At 41.7% G+C, this 16,328-nt stretch overlaps 1 protein-coding gene across 1 annotated transcript in view; it reads left to right on the top strand.

Annotated features, from left to right (window-relative positions):
• Window positions 1-16,328, top strand: part of LOC142803336 (neprilysin-1-like) — a 61,518-nt gene that overhangs the window by 40,834 nt on the left and 4,356 nt on the right. The window contains exons 2-4 of the mRNA XM_075888452.1: window positions 4,264-4,461; window positions 6,416-6,645; window positions 10,274-10,402. Coding sequence (XP_075744567.1) covers window positions 4,264-4,461; window positions 6,416-6,645; window positions 10,274-10,402 — 557 coding nt within the window. The remainder of the gene's footprint in view (window positions 1-4,263; window positions 4,462-6,415; window positions 6,646-10,273; window positions 10,403-16,328) is intronic.

Below are 16,328 nucleotides of genomic sequence, written 5' to 3'. Positions count from 1 at the left end.
CGGAGGTAAAAAACTTTCTTGACGTTTGTCTTGATTTTAATCTTAGTCAACTAGTGTCTCAACCAACGCGTATCACGGAAAACACAGCTAACGTATTAGATTTAATACTAACAAACCAACCAGACAAATTATCATCGATCGCCTACCTAAAAGAAATCAGTGATCATAAGGTCATTCACGCGTCCTTTAACTTTGGGGCAGTTCCGCGCTTGAAAGTACAAAAAACTATACATCTTTACAAGAAAGCAAACTACAAAGCTATGTACGATAACCTGTGTGAGTTTTTAGTTTCATTTGAAACGTCTTTCAATAAACGCACTATCCATACAAATTGGCAAATATTTAAAGAAAAAATTAACAGCCTAGCAGACAGATACATCCCAAGGATAGCGATAGGAACGCAACCAGAAAAACCATGGTTCAGCAATTCTTTAAAAAGGTTGGATAACAAAAAGAAACGTTTATACCGAGCAGCAAAAGGTACCACAAATGTATGCGCATGGGATAAATATTACACAGCGGAACGCGCATACTTGTCAGCTGTTCGGGAAGCAAAAAAAACGTACTTTCACGAAGACCTACCCAAGATGCTGGTCAACAATCCAAGGAAATTTTGGCAGGTGATTAATCCTCGAGATATAAACAGCAACACGCTAATTAACGAAGACGGTGAAACGGTCGACGACGTGGAGTGCGCTAACATTTTCAATGCAGCTTTCGCGTCAGTATTCACCAAAGAAGTTAGCTTACCATTTCCTTCTACAGCGTCAAGCACACCTAATACCATGCCAGTTATAACTTTCCATGTTGATGGTATTTCCTCTTTAATTGACAATCTCAAACTATCATCTTCAGCCGGAGTAGACAACATAAACTCAAAAGTGTTAAAAAATACTAAAGATATCAGTGCTGCTTATTTATGTCTATTGTTTTCTCAGTCACTTTCCACAGGCACCATACCTCATGACTGGACGGTGGGAAGGGTTGTTCCAATCTATAAATCAGGGGACAAGAATTCCCCACTTAACTATCGCCCCATTTCACTTACAAGCGTACCTTGCAAAATCATGGAACATGTCATTTATACAGAAATCATGAAATTTTTAGACTCGAATAAATACTTTCATCCTTCACAGCACGGATTTCGCAAAGGGTTTTCTTGCGAAACCCAATTGGCAGCGTTTCTGCATGATCTTCACACAAATCTCGATACTAACCTACAGACAGACGCGATATTTTTAGACTTTGCGAAGGCGTTCGATAAGGTACCACATCAACGATTGCTACTAAAACTATCTTTGGCAAATGTACACCCCGACGTCTTACGATGGATTGAAGCATTCCTTAATAACCGCTCACAGTTTGTCTTTATTAACAACAGCACCTCTGACTCCCTGCGTGTAACTTCCGGTGTTCCTCAAGGATCTGTTCTCGGGCCTCTCCTCTTTTTAATATATATTAACGATCTACCTGGTCATGTAACCTGTAATATCCGTATGTTTGCGGATGATTGCGTCATTTACAAAACCATTACTAATACATCTCACCAAATTTCTCTTCAGGCAAATATTAACCGTCTGCAACAATGGTGTGACTGTTGGCTAATGACACTAAACCCCGCTAAGTGTAAAGTTGTGACATTCTCCCGTCGACGTAACCCTCTGTCCTATTCATATTCAATCAATAACATATCATTAGAAGCTTCGCCCTCATACAAATACCTCGGTGTTACCCTAACTAAAGATTTATCTTGGAACGCACATATCACTAACGTCATCTCATCTTCTAATAAATCACTTGGTTTCCTTAAACGCCACCTAAAACAAGCCCCAAAGCATGTTAGATTACTAGCCTATCAAACCATAATCCGCCCTAAACTCGAATACGCATGCGCAGTATGGAGCCCCCACCAAACATATTTAAGCAACGCTCTCGAAACCGTGCAAAACCGTGCTGTAAGGTTCATACACTCTCAATATTCATATCATGTCAGCGTGTCTTTATTGCGAAAGGACTTAGGTCTGCCGACCCTTGCCCATCGTCGCCGTGTTTTATCACTATCTCTTTTTCATAAGTTTTATCATTGTTCGCTCAATCAAACGCCGTACATTATTCCCCCTGGCAGAACATCGCATCGAACTGGGCACATCAACCATGTGGGCCGCCCCCGCACTCGTACTACTACCTTTTCAGGTTCTTTTTTCTTTCGCACAGCCATAGATTGGAACAGCCTGCCTCACCAAATTGCCGCCCTAACCAGCGCACCCGCATTCATGCAAGAGATATCTCATCATTTTTCAGAATAACAATTACTGGATGTCATTTTTCATCTTTCCAACTGATTGTATATACCACAAAATCATGTAAACCATATTTCCACGTCATGTTTAATAAATGCTTATTCAAATGTCATTTCTAACAATGTATAATGAACATATGTAAACCCACCCCTTATGTAATGCCCCTGTTGGGCTTTTAAGGTAATAAAATGAAATGAAATGAAACTTCATTCAAACTTCGTGCCGAACTGGAACTCTTATCACGTCGCCGTAAAATTGCTCGCTTATCACTACTTAATAAGCTCTACCATCACACATCACTTCACGAGGACTTCTTTAGGCCACCCCCTGCCATCTTTCCGCGCCGCGATCATCCCTTTAAAATTGAACGCTTCCCTTGTCGCACTTTTCGTTATGCTAGATCCTTCATACCACGCACAATAACCGAGTGGAATGACTTACCTTCAAACATTGCAACCGTCACCGATATCACTGAATTTCAGAACCTACTAAACATGAGTGCAAGCGTGTGAACCTTTTCCGGTATTCCTGCCTCTTTTTTCTTTTTTCTGCAAACCGTGTTTTTTGTAGAAACTGCGTATGTTCATGGTTCGTGTTATTTATTGCTGTGTTTGCCTAATTCAGATATTCACACGTGTTTTTGATGATGTTGCCATTCCTTTATGCTTAATGGCGCGTGTGTTTGTAGTAAGCTAGATTGCGTTTTATTGTACTCTTGTGACTCTATTTCTTCTTTGTGTAGTTCAATTTTTTAAATATTTTTTTTTAGTTTTATTATTGTTTGACTCATATTATTTCTTCTGATTATTTAAGATTATGCGGTAAGAATATTGACCTTATATTTATTCTAATGTATTTAGTAGCTGTATGGTGTTTAATTTGCGTGTTTTCTGGTTCTATTATTCATTTCATGTACCTGTATGTGCTATAGCCCCCCCCCCCTATGTAATACCCTCCTGTGAGAGGGCCCTTAAGGTATTCTGAATAAATAAAATAAATAAATGTGTGCAAGTGTCGTTTACAGAAAATTACAGGGCCACTTCCGAGATAGTTTCCAAGAAACAAACGAGCTTCAAAATGAAGCACACATCTACCCGTTAGCCAAAAGCAGTGTCCATTAGAAATTAAACACTGTTTCTGTCGCATTCGAGGCGAACACTCAACCATATAGCCACTGCTGCGATAAAAGGTGTGAATCTTTCAGATCCGAGCTCATTTATTATGGTGCTTTTTTTGTTTTTCCTTATCCCATCATTGACAAGTTTGCGACAAGAAATCTAGGAAAACACGAAAATTTATTGCCGTAACTAATTTTTGAATGTTACTGAGAAAACAATTTTAAAGAAGTAATGCAAACAGAGCCGTGTAGCGAAAATGCGTACGAGAGGCCTCCAACATCACCCGATCTATCGTTCTCATTTTACTTCTTACGGTATTTTCTGAAGAATTCAGTCTACCGCGTTGGACCATAGGCCTCGTATGAAGTACAAAACGGTATGTGTAAGAAAACTACAAATGTTAAGCACAATTAGAGCATGAGGTGTCGAGTTTCGCTTCGATGCTTGATGTTTCGCATAAGAGTTATTTAGAACGTTTGATGGGCGCAAGCCACCTCTCATTGTATAACATTAATGTTCTTTTCTTGATATAATTATTATTTTTGTGTGCATTCCGCATAAAAGTACTGAACGGGTCAGTAAGTCCTCCTGCTTTCTTGTCACTTCACTCACTCAAAAATAAAACTAGAAACATTGTAATCTTACTATAGCCCATTATACCAGGCCAGTTCTACAGAAATCACCTTGTATTTGCTATAAAGTGAATATTCTCTCTGTACATTTTCAACGTTTTCTTGATAATTATTTGTCTTATTTTTATTAAGCTGCATGTAAAAGAAATTTGTACGGCGAATATACCTGCATGCCTTGGTAACATGTGTTTTACATATTTTTCCTGAAAACAGCTGCTCCAACTGAGAGGCTAAACGAGGTGAGGCAATTGGTGTTCCGAATCAAGGATGCCTTCTTCGAGGCGGTGCACTCTTCAAGCTGGCTCACTTCGAGTGCTCGCACACGTTTATTGGACAAGCTAGAGGAAATGGAGGTCCTTGTAGGAAGCCCAGGAGATCGACTAGAACCTGAGTTCGTCGAGAGATTTTACAGTCAGTATTCTATATATTTAGTAACCAACACCCCAGACGTAAAACTTCAAGAATAAAAATTAATCCTCGTCTGAGATATGTCATAAGACACAGAAGCAGCAAATTGAAGGATGAACACTTAAACGCAGTTCGGAAAGGTAAAATGTACGTGGCATTAGATACTTAGGAGGCAAGCTGTTCGGCGTAATTCTGCCCTTTATATTCCATGACATTGAATGCAGTTGCGGAATGAAGTAAATGTGAATGAGGTATTTCACTTCATACAAATCACCGTAGCAAACGTATGATGTTCTCTCATGTAGTAGAATGGGCCAGTACCACACACTTCCTTAAAACTTATGGGTCGATGATTGAAAACCTGCTGTTTCATTGAAATGCCTCACTTTTGTCGGCTACCTTATGGGCGTAAAACGTATTTCAATTATCTATACACAGGAAAAAATAAGCTCTTATTTTTCGAAGGTTTAGCGTCTTCAGTGTCGGGGTAATTTTGGCTCTACAGTTTCATTGCAATCTCCACGCATGTTTTTATTCGTAACAGCTTGAAGAACAATCAATACCAAATGCTAAGCTAGCGAAATACTGTGAACGAAAAGTATGCTCAACAAATATTTTATGCTATTGAAATGGTAATACAGGAGTGTAGTTGCTATTCAACTAGGCTTTTCAGTCGAGCTGAATTTGATTCGCAATCACTCTAAGCTGTCACAAACTGCTTTATAGGAGCACTCATCTAGGGTGTCATTTCATATCGTTCACTACGAGACAGCATTTACTTGACGATCGGGTTCTTTGCTGCAGCAGGAGTCCGGTTAGTGTATGTAAAAATGGCATTTGTTGGCGCCACCTCAAAAAAAGAAGCCTTTCACTTTCATCACCATCTTCCAGTGAACATGATTCGGATACAGATGTTTATATTGTGTGCGGAAATGAATACACCGATGACGGTGAACTGAGCAGCTCCTCCGGGGATGATTATTACAGATCGGAAGTGAGCACCGCGAGTGACTACAAGTGAAGCTGCACTTTGTGTTAATCCATGTTTTGAAGTCTGTCACGCAGTCCCGAATCCTCCCGAGTTGGATTAGCCCAAAGACGCTTAGCCTGCACTAATCAAAATAGTGCATTTGAAACTGTTAGGTCTATATTTTGATTAGCAGCAGACAGCTGACTTGCGTTGTGTCGTCCAGAAGCAAACTTTTTATTGTTGATTTTTATGAGTGTGTGGTACAAATATTTCTTCACGTTCGCTACTTGTTTTTTTTTGCAGAATCGCAATCTAAATCAGCATAAAAATTACGCACTTTAGTCGGGACACTTTCTAAAACATTGAGCATTTATGGGGCTAAACGTCGCACGGAGCGAGTGCACCTGTGCAAACAGTACGTTCCGAAAATATAAACCAATTACACCAATACAAACCAATGAAAATATGAACCAACAAATTCAGCTCAAGTATAGTTTTGCACTATGAATAAGAAACAAAAGCCCACAATTCCATAAAGACAGCATGACGCCTTCCACTAGGCACTCAATGCCTTAGCCTTATTTTTTCGATTGTCATTTTGGTGTCATCACTTCTAGTAGCAAGCTGCTGTGTTTTATTTCTTGTATAATGCGTTGAATGGTCATTTGTTATGTTCCGGGACATGATCCAAGCTGATAAAAATTGATAATAGTGTTACTTTAAATAAGTAAAACAAAACTACTTCAAATTGCCCTCTATATATGTTCCCTCAGTGATTTCTTCATTCATCATGCATCTCTTTCTCAGACACCAATACATTAGTCAATACGAGGTAACCAAGTTCTCCATACCCTTCAGAACTTTGTTATACGAGTTATTTCGCTAAGGTGTTCTTTTTATAACAAACGTCTGATAAGTGTTTTCGCGTGAGCCTTCCGAGCACTAAAAGAGTTTCACATAATGATGTATTGTGACTTGCATGCGCAGAACCTCTTCATGACGTACCTGTCAACCGGCTCTTCTCTTCATGGATAGAAGGTCGTCGGCTTAACACTCACTATCGTTGGAAAGACCAGAAAACAATGTTTTACGATGAAGAGAGGGTTCGTACCTTTCTAATGGGGTCGAATACCGCAGTAATAACATCTGGTCAAGTGCATCGTCCATTTATTTACGAATATGGACCACCCGCACTCAACTATGCGGGCATGGGAATGGTAAGCACTCGTTTGTTTTTCTACTGAGCATCAATCATGCTGAAGTGTTGGCACCATATCCCACTCACCAGGAATATGACATTCCTGGGACAAATCCAGTGCTGGTGTTTGTATTCACAAAAACAGCGTGGCAAGAACGAAACGCTCTTTTTTAAAGATCTTTTCAAACGTAGCTCTCAGAATAAACCCCGCTATGTACCGTTACATTTCGACACACAAGCGCGTCTTCTAGCAGTCAGGGACGTGATGTCAGCGGTTATTGACCGCGTCTATTTGAAAAGCTAAAATTTTTAGAGGGTCCCAGCAGCCATTTTTAGGAGACCAAGAAATGAAATCACTAAAGGTGATTATTGCCTTACGAATCCACCGTCACAAAAATTTTAAGAATCCGTCCAATACGAGCTGAGATACATAAAGATTTGTCGCACACTGCGATCAAATCACCTCTTCTCTCGTCCCGAGGAGAACACTGGAAGCTAACCAGGGAAGAAGCGCATGGGTAAAGAAAATAGATCCCATGCGCTTCATGACCTTGAGCACTCATTACTTTTTTCTTCAACTATGCGCTTTTTTCAGTGTGATCGCTGGCACAAGCGTGTACAAGTCGCGGCTTCCCTTGGCGAATACTCAAACTACTGAACGCGTCATGTTCAAATTAGCCAATGGCTGATAGAAGGGTTTTTACGGGTGATTTTTGAACTTCTTCCATCATTTGTCGAGAGAGGAGAAAAAATTTTTAACTCATAATGATAATTTATTGTGCTTTACAGCCTACATGCTGAGCTATACCTGGTTCGTGTAATCTCGGAAGCCTGTAATATTGATAGACATCATTTTGTGACCATGCTCTGAAAGCACTGTAGGGCCCCTTTAGAATTCAGCTAAACGGGTGTGAGTGCGAGTGACCGAATATTACCGAGGATGCGCGAATGCCCTCTTAGGAGAGGTCGGACATGGTCATATGCCAGAATTTAGGCGAGGCCAGTGGTCCACCACGCCTTCCTTCTCCCCTCGAATTTTAGTATGCGAAGTGCCTTATGCGCGGCGCTTGTTCCTTTTTTAGATGGCGCAGCCCCGATACTACTTGGTGCACCCAGTGTATGGCTCTGTGGTATGGCGCTGGCTCCTTTCCAGAGCATGCCCTGATATGAGTGCAGACCACTAGCGGCACTGCACTACTCTGTATAATGAAAATGCTCCGTTCTCCACATTTTTCTCTCTCACACTTGCGGCAGAGCACGTACACACCCAACTCTGTCATACGCTGAAAGTTATCTCAGGTGAAGACAGAAGCCAGAAAACAGCAAAGAGAAACAAGAAAAAAGCACGGCGCTGGCCTCAATAAGGCGCAACGTCCATGCAATGAGCTGCTCCCCCTTTCGGTGATATTACTACAATTTAACGAATGCCGCGTACGTGCTTCAATCTTCATAATATACACGAACCTGAAGCTACCGACCAAAAATCATCAAAAGAACATCGTTTACTGCGTCTAATTGTTCTGCACAAGGAGTTTTTGATGTTTTCACGGGTAGACGTTCAATGCTAAATGAACATATATTCTTAATCGAAATCGAAAGCGCATCTCAAATGTGCAACGTATATCTTCAGCAGTGCTTGCACAATCTTGGATCAGCAAATGAGAAGCCTTTATAAGTAACTGCATCACTCATAAAATGGGAGATTGTACAGCAAGGCACATGTTGTTTTCAACCAGATGATACGCAGTTTAGGTTGGGCATCCTCAACAGCTTTGTGGACGCAGGCTAGCAATAAAAATGGGTTGAAGACAACCTCTGCAGAGCTTCAGCAGACAATCAGCTAGAGTAGTACATTTTGTGCCTGCCAAGGCCGTAGTATACTCGCCGTTAAAAGGCATACGTGGCCCCTTCTATGCCGCTTCAAGTATAGGCCCGCCATGTCTAACGGAGGAATCACTTTTTGAAGCACGAGCTGCGACGCACAATACAACGCGACCACATTCAAACGTGCCTTTTACTGGTGACAGTAGTTGCCCCGTCGCGTTGTTCTAGTAACGAAGGTACTTGACTGCTGACCCGCGAGATGCGGGATCGAATCTCGGGTGCGGCGGCTGCATTTTCGATGCAGACAAAAATGCTGTAGGGCCATGTTCTCAAATTTAGATGCACGTTAACAAAATTTAGGTGGTCGAAATTTCCGGAGCCCTCCACTTCAGCACTCTCTTAATCATATTATGATTTTGGGACGTTAAACCCCACATATGAATCACTGGTGGCCATAGGTATGCACACTGCACGCAAACGCTCAAAATAAAAGTTCGCGGCATGCCCACGACCACTTTCGCTCCTTCTTCTGAGAAACTCGTGGTGCATCTATTCAAGTTAACGGAACGTGTTCTTGAGCGAATAAAGCTAATAATTTAACAATGAACTTAAGCGAAGAAAGGTAGCAGCTTGAACGTCCTTTGTGCACGATAAATATGAAAAAAAAAACATAAAGCCACGCCATGAGTTATCGAGGGTAAAATTTCACTTTCTTGTCGCTGATTGATGCCTTGAACTATATGAAGTATTTTCATTAGCGTTTTATTTTACGTGAGATCATAGTACTTGTCATAAAGTGTTTAATATTAGCCCTGTTATGTTCTCATTCCGATAAAAACGCATATATATTGTGTTTGGGAGGAGTAGTTGGGGGAAGGCAAACACCGTTGACTACGTTAATTATCATCAGCTACCGACGACAACCTTTTTTTATAATTAAATCAACTAAAATGTCTATGGTAAGCAAATATCCGCAAGAATCTCATTTCAAGTACCTTGAAATACTGCTCCCCTTCCTTTGTTATAGCTGAAAAATATTTTATAGCGATAGCGTAATAATGTAACGTTGAACTTTACTGACAGCATCACGGCACTAGTTTATACATTAATCTTGTAAACAAGAATGTCCTAACACATTCTGCATTGATCTAGCTAAAGAATCCAGTGGAGGCCCGAATGAGAGCACGTTATCAACACGAGAAGAGGAAGCACTGTGAGAGTGGACCTGATAAACCGGAAAAACCAGGGGGGTTAGGAGAGAGCAGTATGGTATAAGAGCGTTCGTTTTTCTACGAACGTGCATTTGTCCTATTGTTACCACGTCAGCACAGGTGAGCCTTCTCGTAGAAGGGGCCCCCATTGTAGCAAACAGGATGGAAACCTCAGCGCACGTACTATCAGCCGAGTCATACGAGGCGATAACAGGGTTTAGGCAAATCAGCAGCCGAATATTTACATGAAAGTGGGGATCTCAGCTGCCATACCAGTTTTTTTTTTCTCTTCCGTGCAATGCTGCAGCTTCTGTAGTAGCTAGGAATCGCTAGGTGACAAGTCAACTTGTTTTGATTCTTGACGCTTAGGAATACGTGTTAACGTTCTCGAAAACAGTCTCTGTAGTCATGAATTTCAAATTGTCAATTTTTGCTCTTTGCGCAAAGGGCTTGCTTTAAAATCTAGCAAATATCTGAATACTACTGTAATTCAGAGGGTCTATAACTACACGGACATTTCAATTTGTGGTTGATGAATGTCTGTAGCTATAAATCACCCGGAGATTGCGCTAAACTGCGGTATGTATTACCTCTGGCACGTTTTCATTGCAGACAATAGGCCACATACTCATGCGCGGATTCGACGACGCACACTTAGGAGGCCAGTTCTGGAGCGGGAAAGACCTAAAAAAGGAATACGCTAAGAGGACGCTCTGCTTGCGAAGATCGCATAGATCGCTTGTAAGTATTGGTACATATTTTGTTGTTTTCTGCACATACAAGCGCACACGTAAGGTGTCCCCACTATGGCGCAGAAACCCCTTAAAGCAGAGAAACTTAGATATGTGAATAAAATGAACACATATTGTCACACACTAGGAGCCAGAGAGACAATAACAGTGAGACAGTAAAACGTGAATGTGAATCGTGATCGGAGAACTACCACTGCTTGTCTTCGTCTTCTTCGCCCTTTTTGGCTGGCCACCGCTTGCCAGCTCAGAAGACCATACTGAGCTGGCAATGGCAATACTTCTCCCACTAAGCTGAAATACCAAATTACAACGTTTTCACTGAGTATTTTAAATAATTAATCATCATAATGAATGTAACTGAAGGAATAGTTATTTTATCACGATAATATTTTGAGGAGGCATATGTATGCACATTGGATTGGCATCTAAGTTCGCTCTTTTCGGAAACACATAGTATATGTTCGTTATTCCTTCTTTAAATACCTAATTCTGTAAGAGTTACAAAGAAAAGTGGTAATTAAAAATAAAAACGGAACTCTGTTGCGATGCATGATTAGGGTTACTGGTGATGTATAAAGGGAAGTGGTTTCCTCCAGGTATTTCCGTAGGTACACAGAAGCTCGTCTAGCAGAAAGATGCTAGGACTTCGAAGTTATGGTCGACGAGAGATGAAACATTAAAAGGTGACAAGCAGAATGAGCCATTTAGTTCATGATTGCGAGTCACGCCAATTTTTTTCCAAATGATAAGAATGGCTTGACAATTCTGAATTAAAATACACGTAACTATGATCCGACCTGCTAACGAGAGCAGTGCCATCAAAGCCGTCAAAGAAGCAAGCAAGAGCTTTGATTGCGGTCCGTTGCCATAAACAGCGTCGCGCACTTTGGAAACAGCACTACTTGCACTTATTATGAGGCAAAGAACAATAAAAGCGAATTAAAGTACCATGTTGCGTAGAACAAGTATCGAGGGCTAAAACCTATAAAAGGCAATTCATTGAATAGAGGCCGAAAAATAGGTTAAACTGAAAATTGGGAGAAAACAAAAATAATACATTGAGAAGAGAAAAAAAATTGAACACAATATACTATCCAAGAATGAAAAAAGTGTTTCTTTCTTGGGATGACGGATGTTTGTAGGTGATTTGGTGACGCAAAAAAAGAACGCCAATAAAATGCGTCACTATTTCTTATGCAATGCTCGCGCTCAATCCTACACCACTATTATTATCTGTGCATGACAGTTGACTCTCGCAATAGATAATGCAACCGAGCCACTGTTATTATTGCGGCCGAGTTTGTAGGACCTAACTTGCGTGATTATTCGTTTGCAGAGGGGCAGGTTAGGTGAATCATATTTACAGTGAGCCTAGTTATGGTGGCCTGAAATGCTCTTTGAAGTAACCATAGAATGAATTCACAAAAATAGCCTATTGCCTCACGAAATCGATACCGCAAAATCTTAAGAATCGGTTTAGCACGAGCGCAGTAACAAAAAGTTGTTGCACGCTGCTATCACATCGTCAGTCCGGCAGGCGGCTAAGGCCAGTGGAGCCCTGGACATAGGGCCCCAACCATAGAAGCTCTAAAATTCCCCTGCGCTTGTTCCCCTGAATAAAGTTTTACTCTCTATTCTCTTCCCAACGAAGGCACTGGAAGCTCAGTAGGGAAAATAAAGTAGGAAAAAAAAGTAAAGAAAGTACGCCAGGTGTGCCTGGTCCCCTTAAGCACTTTTTTAATGCGCGGATTTATCAGTGTGAACGCGCTAGCACGCCTAGACAAGTCATGGCCTCTAGCAGCGATCTCTGCAACAACCAAGCATGCTATGCTCAAATTAGTTACTGGATGATAGATGGCGTTGTACGATTGATTTTTGAGCGCATTCCGCGAGTTGCAGACAAAAAAGAAAGTAATTCTTAGTTGGCTTTGAGAATTTATTGTGAATTACAGGCTGATTGCTGCAATATAATATTTTCCCCGCGTGTTCTTGGGAGCTTCTACTACCTATCGGCAGGGCTTTCTGAGCTTGCCCGAATAGTGTTGCAGAACTCTTTTGAGGGCACTGCTTTTTTATTTAGCAATACTGTCAAACGCACAAGGAAACCATTGCAGAGAGGATATACTTATGAAAGAGGAAAAAAAAAGCGCCAACCACTCATTTGTATGCTGTAAAACAACCGGCAATCATTGCAGCAACATGAAAAGTAACAACACTATATGTAAGACTATTGAATCTATGACCAAAAAGCTAGGATTTACTACAAATATCATGGTTCTGACATTTTTCTCATTTGTCTGTTATCTGAGGTTTTTCTTTTACCCGAAGCAGCCCGTTGTTGTAGAGAAGCAATCCTAATTGTATAACTAGACTTTGGCAAAGAATTAGATTCTCGTTTGGGATGCATTAACCTTCCTTGCCAAAGTGAGCTCCCTGTTCTACGAGAAGCAAGTAGCACTCCACGTGCTGAACTTCTTCAGCAGGCAGCTCTTTAAATCTGTAAACTTGTACTTCAAAACTGTATGATAGTTATAACGCGAGAACAAAACGACGACAAAGAGACGAAAAAGACGCGAGCGCTTGTCTCTTTGTCGTCGTTTTGTTCTCGCGCTATAGCTATCGTAATTTCAAACCAACTTGCCCAAACTGCCACACTTTAAAACTGTATTCGAACTGAGGTGCGCAAGCTGTCAAACGCAATGAATAATTGTCGAGATAAGCATACGACAAAAACTTCCATGAGTAAGTGAGTTAGCGTAGCCACGAGCAAAACGTGGTGAAAACCCAGTGAGTGCATTTGATCCGCCGCTCAGGCAGACTGGAAGCAGAAATTGACAAGTGAAACCGACACGCACTCCATCTATGCTTATTTACAGCAAGCATATAGTTTTCAGCGGTTTACGGCGCTGACCTCTGTCCAAGCGAGCTGAGGCCACGCGTTGGAGCGCTCGAGTTAAGGTGCTGACGGCTGTACGTTGGTCCTAACGTATCGCAGCTCGGTGTACTTCTATTACCAAGGGCCAAGTGGTTGCTGTTGTTTTGTAGGTAATATTCCAGCACATCCTTCCTCGAGGTACATTCGAATAATTGCAGCGTACCATTTTAAGAGTTCACTGGCTTTGTAAAGCTTTTTGAAACTGCGTAGAAGTTTGGGTGCAACAACGTAGCTTTTACAAGGACCAACCTTTTCCTTCCAGGGTAGCACCAAGACATATCGATCGTCTTTCTTATTTGTGTTCTCAAAATTGTGCCCGCTTCGAGTCGATGACCATCGCTCCTTCCTTCATATTTGGCTTTGATACCTATACTTTTGAGACCCCAGAAACGAGTCTAAAGCTGTGAGGTATCTTGCTCGGGCACTCGTAGGACTGCAGTACCTGCCCATTGCATAACATAAGCTGCAACAGACAAGATGCCTTGTACAGTTCATCCCAGTGTCGTCTCGATAGCTTTCAGCTTTTCGTACTTAAGCTTCCAGGTACGGGTTACTAGGTCCTAATAATAGCTTGATCATATAAAGATCGCGATCTCATTGTCTTTTATACTTTGTAGACATAGAGCTTGCATATCCAAGTGCATGTTGTTCATTGCTCCTAAAACATTTTCTTTGGTGCTGGAACTCATTCAGTGCATATCGTGCAGATGACGACACCATCACCACTTTTATTGATATCGCACATTTCTGGTCCACTTCTCCCGAACAGATTGGCCATCAACAATTTCTCTTATATAGTTCACAGCCAAGTCTTTCATGAGCTTTGGCTGTACTGAAGTTCCGCTGACTTCCGCCATCGAAAAGAACTTGGTAGCGACTGAATAATTTCGCTCCCGATAAGCTAGTCGTCAGTGCCTGCAGCAATAGGACCAGCCTTGCTTGCTTGGAGACTAGAGTGACCTATGGAAATATCACCTTCTTTTTGTTTTCGACGTCGTCGTATGCGCAAACTAATCTTGCTTGCCTCCCAGTGCACTCGCCCTATTTTAACCAGCTTCTGCAATCCTTCGAAATGTGGCCCAGCTTCTGGTATTATGTTTTTTGATGAACGCCTCCATGTTGATCGACAGGTTGATATCGTTTTGATCAGAGTTTCGCAGAATGCTTTTCAGACCAGCAGAACAGGAACTCTTGGGATTTTCGTAGAACAGCTGTCATGAAAAGGTCACGTGGATGGCTGAATTTTGGTCCTTCATTCTCTGAAGTCCGACGAGATTCGTGTACGTTTTTTTTTCAGCAAAAGCTCTCCGACACCTTTGTTCAGAATAATTGAGAGATCGTCATGTTGTGGAATAGTGTCACGGGTTTAATTGCCTTATGAATAAAAAGAAGCTACAGCAGATGATGATGCATTGCGCATCTCGTGATATCCCAGTACCATGTCCCTCGGTAGAACCCTTAGCAAGACTTCCCGAAAAATGGAGCAATAAGTTGTCAAGTTCGTGCCAAGCGCCTTCAGGCTTGGATTAATATTCTGTTCCTTGTAAAGTTGCCTCTGCTGACAAACGTCTCCTGACTACGACACCAGCTTTAGACCCAACAAAACCTTGCAAATTGTTCTACACAGTTATCTGTTCATCAATTTAGCATTTTTTAAAACTTTGTTTCTATCTTTATACGATTCTTTGAATGCTTGTAATATCAGTATGACTAACGTGGCCGATTTGGTAAACAAACAGCTCAAGCATTTCAACTTGGCATCTGTGCTTAACCTGTTGTTGTTGGGGAGTGCTGATGTACACTGCGTTCAAAGTGGCAGTCGTATTCCCCGGTTGCCGTCAATTGTGAGGAGCTCTTGTTGAGGAAGCTTCCTTTTGCCCGATGGCAAAGCGTGGACGTTCATAGGGCGTGGCGCTGGAGGTGCCAAGGAATCATTTAGCTTGGCTCGTAACTTCGCTGTCAGTATAACGACCTTATAACGTTAACTTCCAGTGTCTAGCATCTCACTGTCCAACGGGTGGTTCGACGTCTCTTCTCAATTCGCCTCCTCCACTTGCTCTATTTGACTGTATATTGAACCTATTTGATCGAGGAGTAAACTTACCGGAGCTGGCGTGGTGTCTTGCTTTATTCTAAATTGTCGTCTGCCTCAATAACAAAAATATCTAGTTGGGACCACAAGCTGTGGCGTCATCTAGTTGGGACCACAAGACGACTGCGGGTGTCATCTCGCCAAGATGACACCCGCAGTCGTCTGGGATTGCTTGGCTTTTAACGTCGATGATGTTGGCGTCCTCAAAGATCCCCGCTTTCCAGCATCATCTCTTAGACAGCTGAGCCTTCCAAAGGCGGCGTGGTTCACATGCAGTAAAGAACACGTATTGCAAGATGAAATCTACAATGGAACTCAGAAAAAAAGGAAAAATGACGGGCGCTGCTTTGATGGTTGGTCTTCTGCAGCGAGGGACGAAGAAAAATAAGTAAGGACAGTAATGACACGGTGCACATTATGCAATCGGCATGCGCTCTCGAGTGAAGTCACGTGTATTTTGCTTTGATTGCATCAAAGCTACCAATAATAGGCATCCACTTGGTAAATTGCTGAAAATGCGCAGTTGGCGACTCGTTACTTGTATAATAAGTACTGAAGCTCTAAAATTTCATAGCAAAATGTTTGTCGAGGATATGGCAGCGTCTTCCAGTACACTCGAATATCCGCTGCTAATATATTCAATCATGAGTTTTAATATTGTAATGATACATTTATTGCTAACCTGACCGCGCTTACGAAGTATATATGGGCAAACTCACATTATGTCTAAGTGCGCCAATTTAGGCAGCGTACTAGTTGCGTGCTGATTTTTTTATTACGAAAACGCGCGATATCTGAAAACCAATCCGTGCCTACAGCCACAAGCACTCGGGAAGCACTACGCCTTGTGAAGCAGCAGCCTTAAACAGTCTCACTGCCAGGTAACAA

The sequence above is a fragment of the Rhipicephalus microplus genome, chromosome 3 (genome assembly GCF_043290135.1).
Source record: "Rhipicephalus microplus isolate Deutch F79 chromosome 3, USDA_Rmic, whole genome shotgun sequence".
NCBI lineage: Eukaryota > Metazoa > Arthropoda > Arachnida > Ixodida > Ixodidae > Rhipicephalus > Rhipicephalus microplus.
The sequence above is the reverse complement of the archived record's forward strand: the minus strand, read 5'-3'. Positions and strand labels throughout refer to the sequence as shown.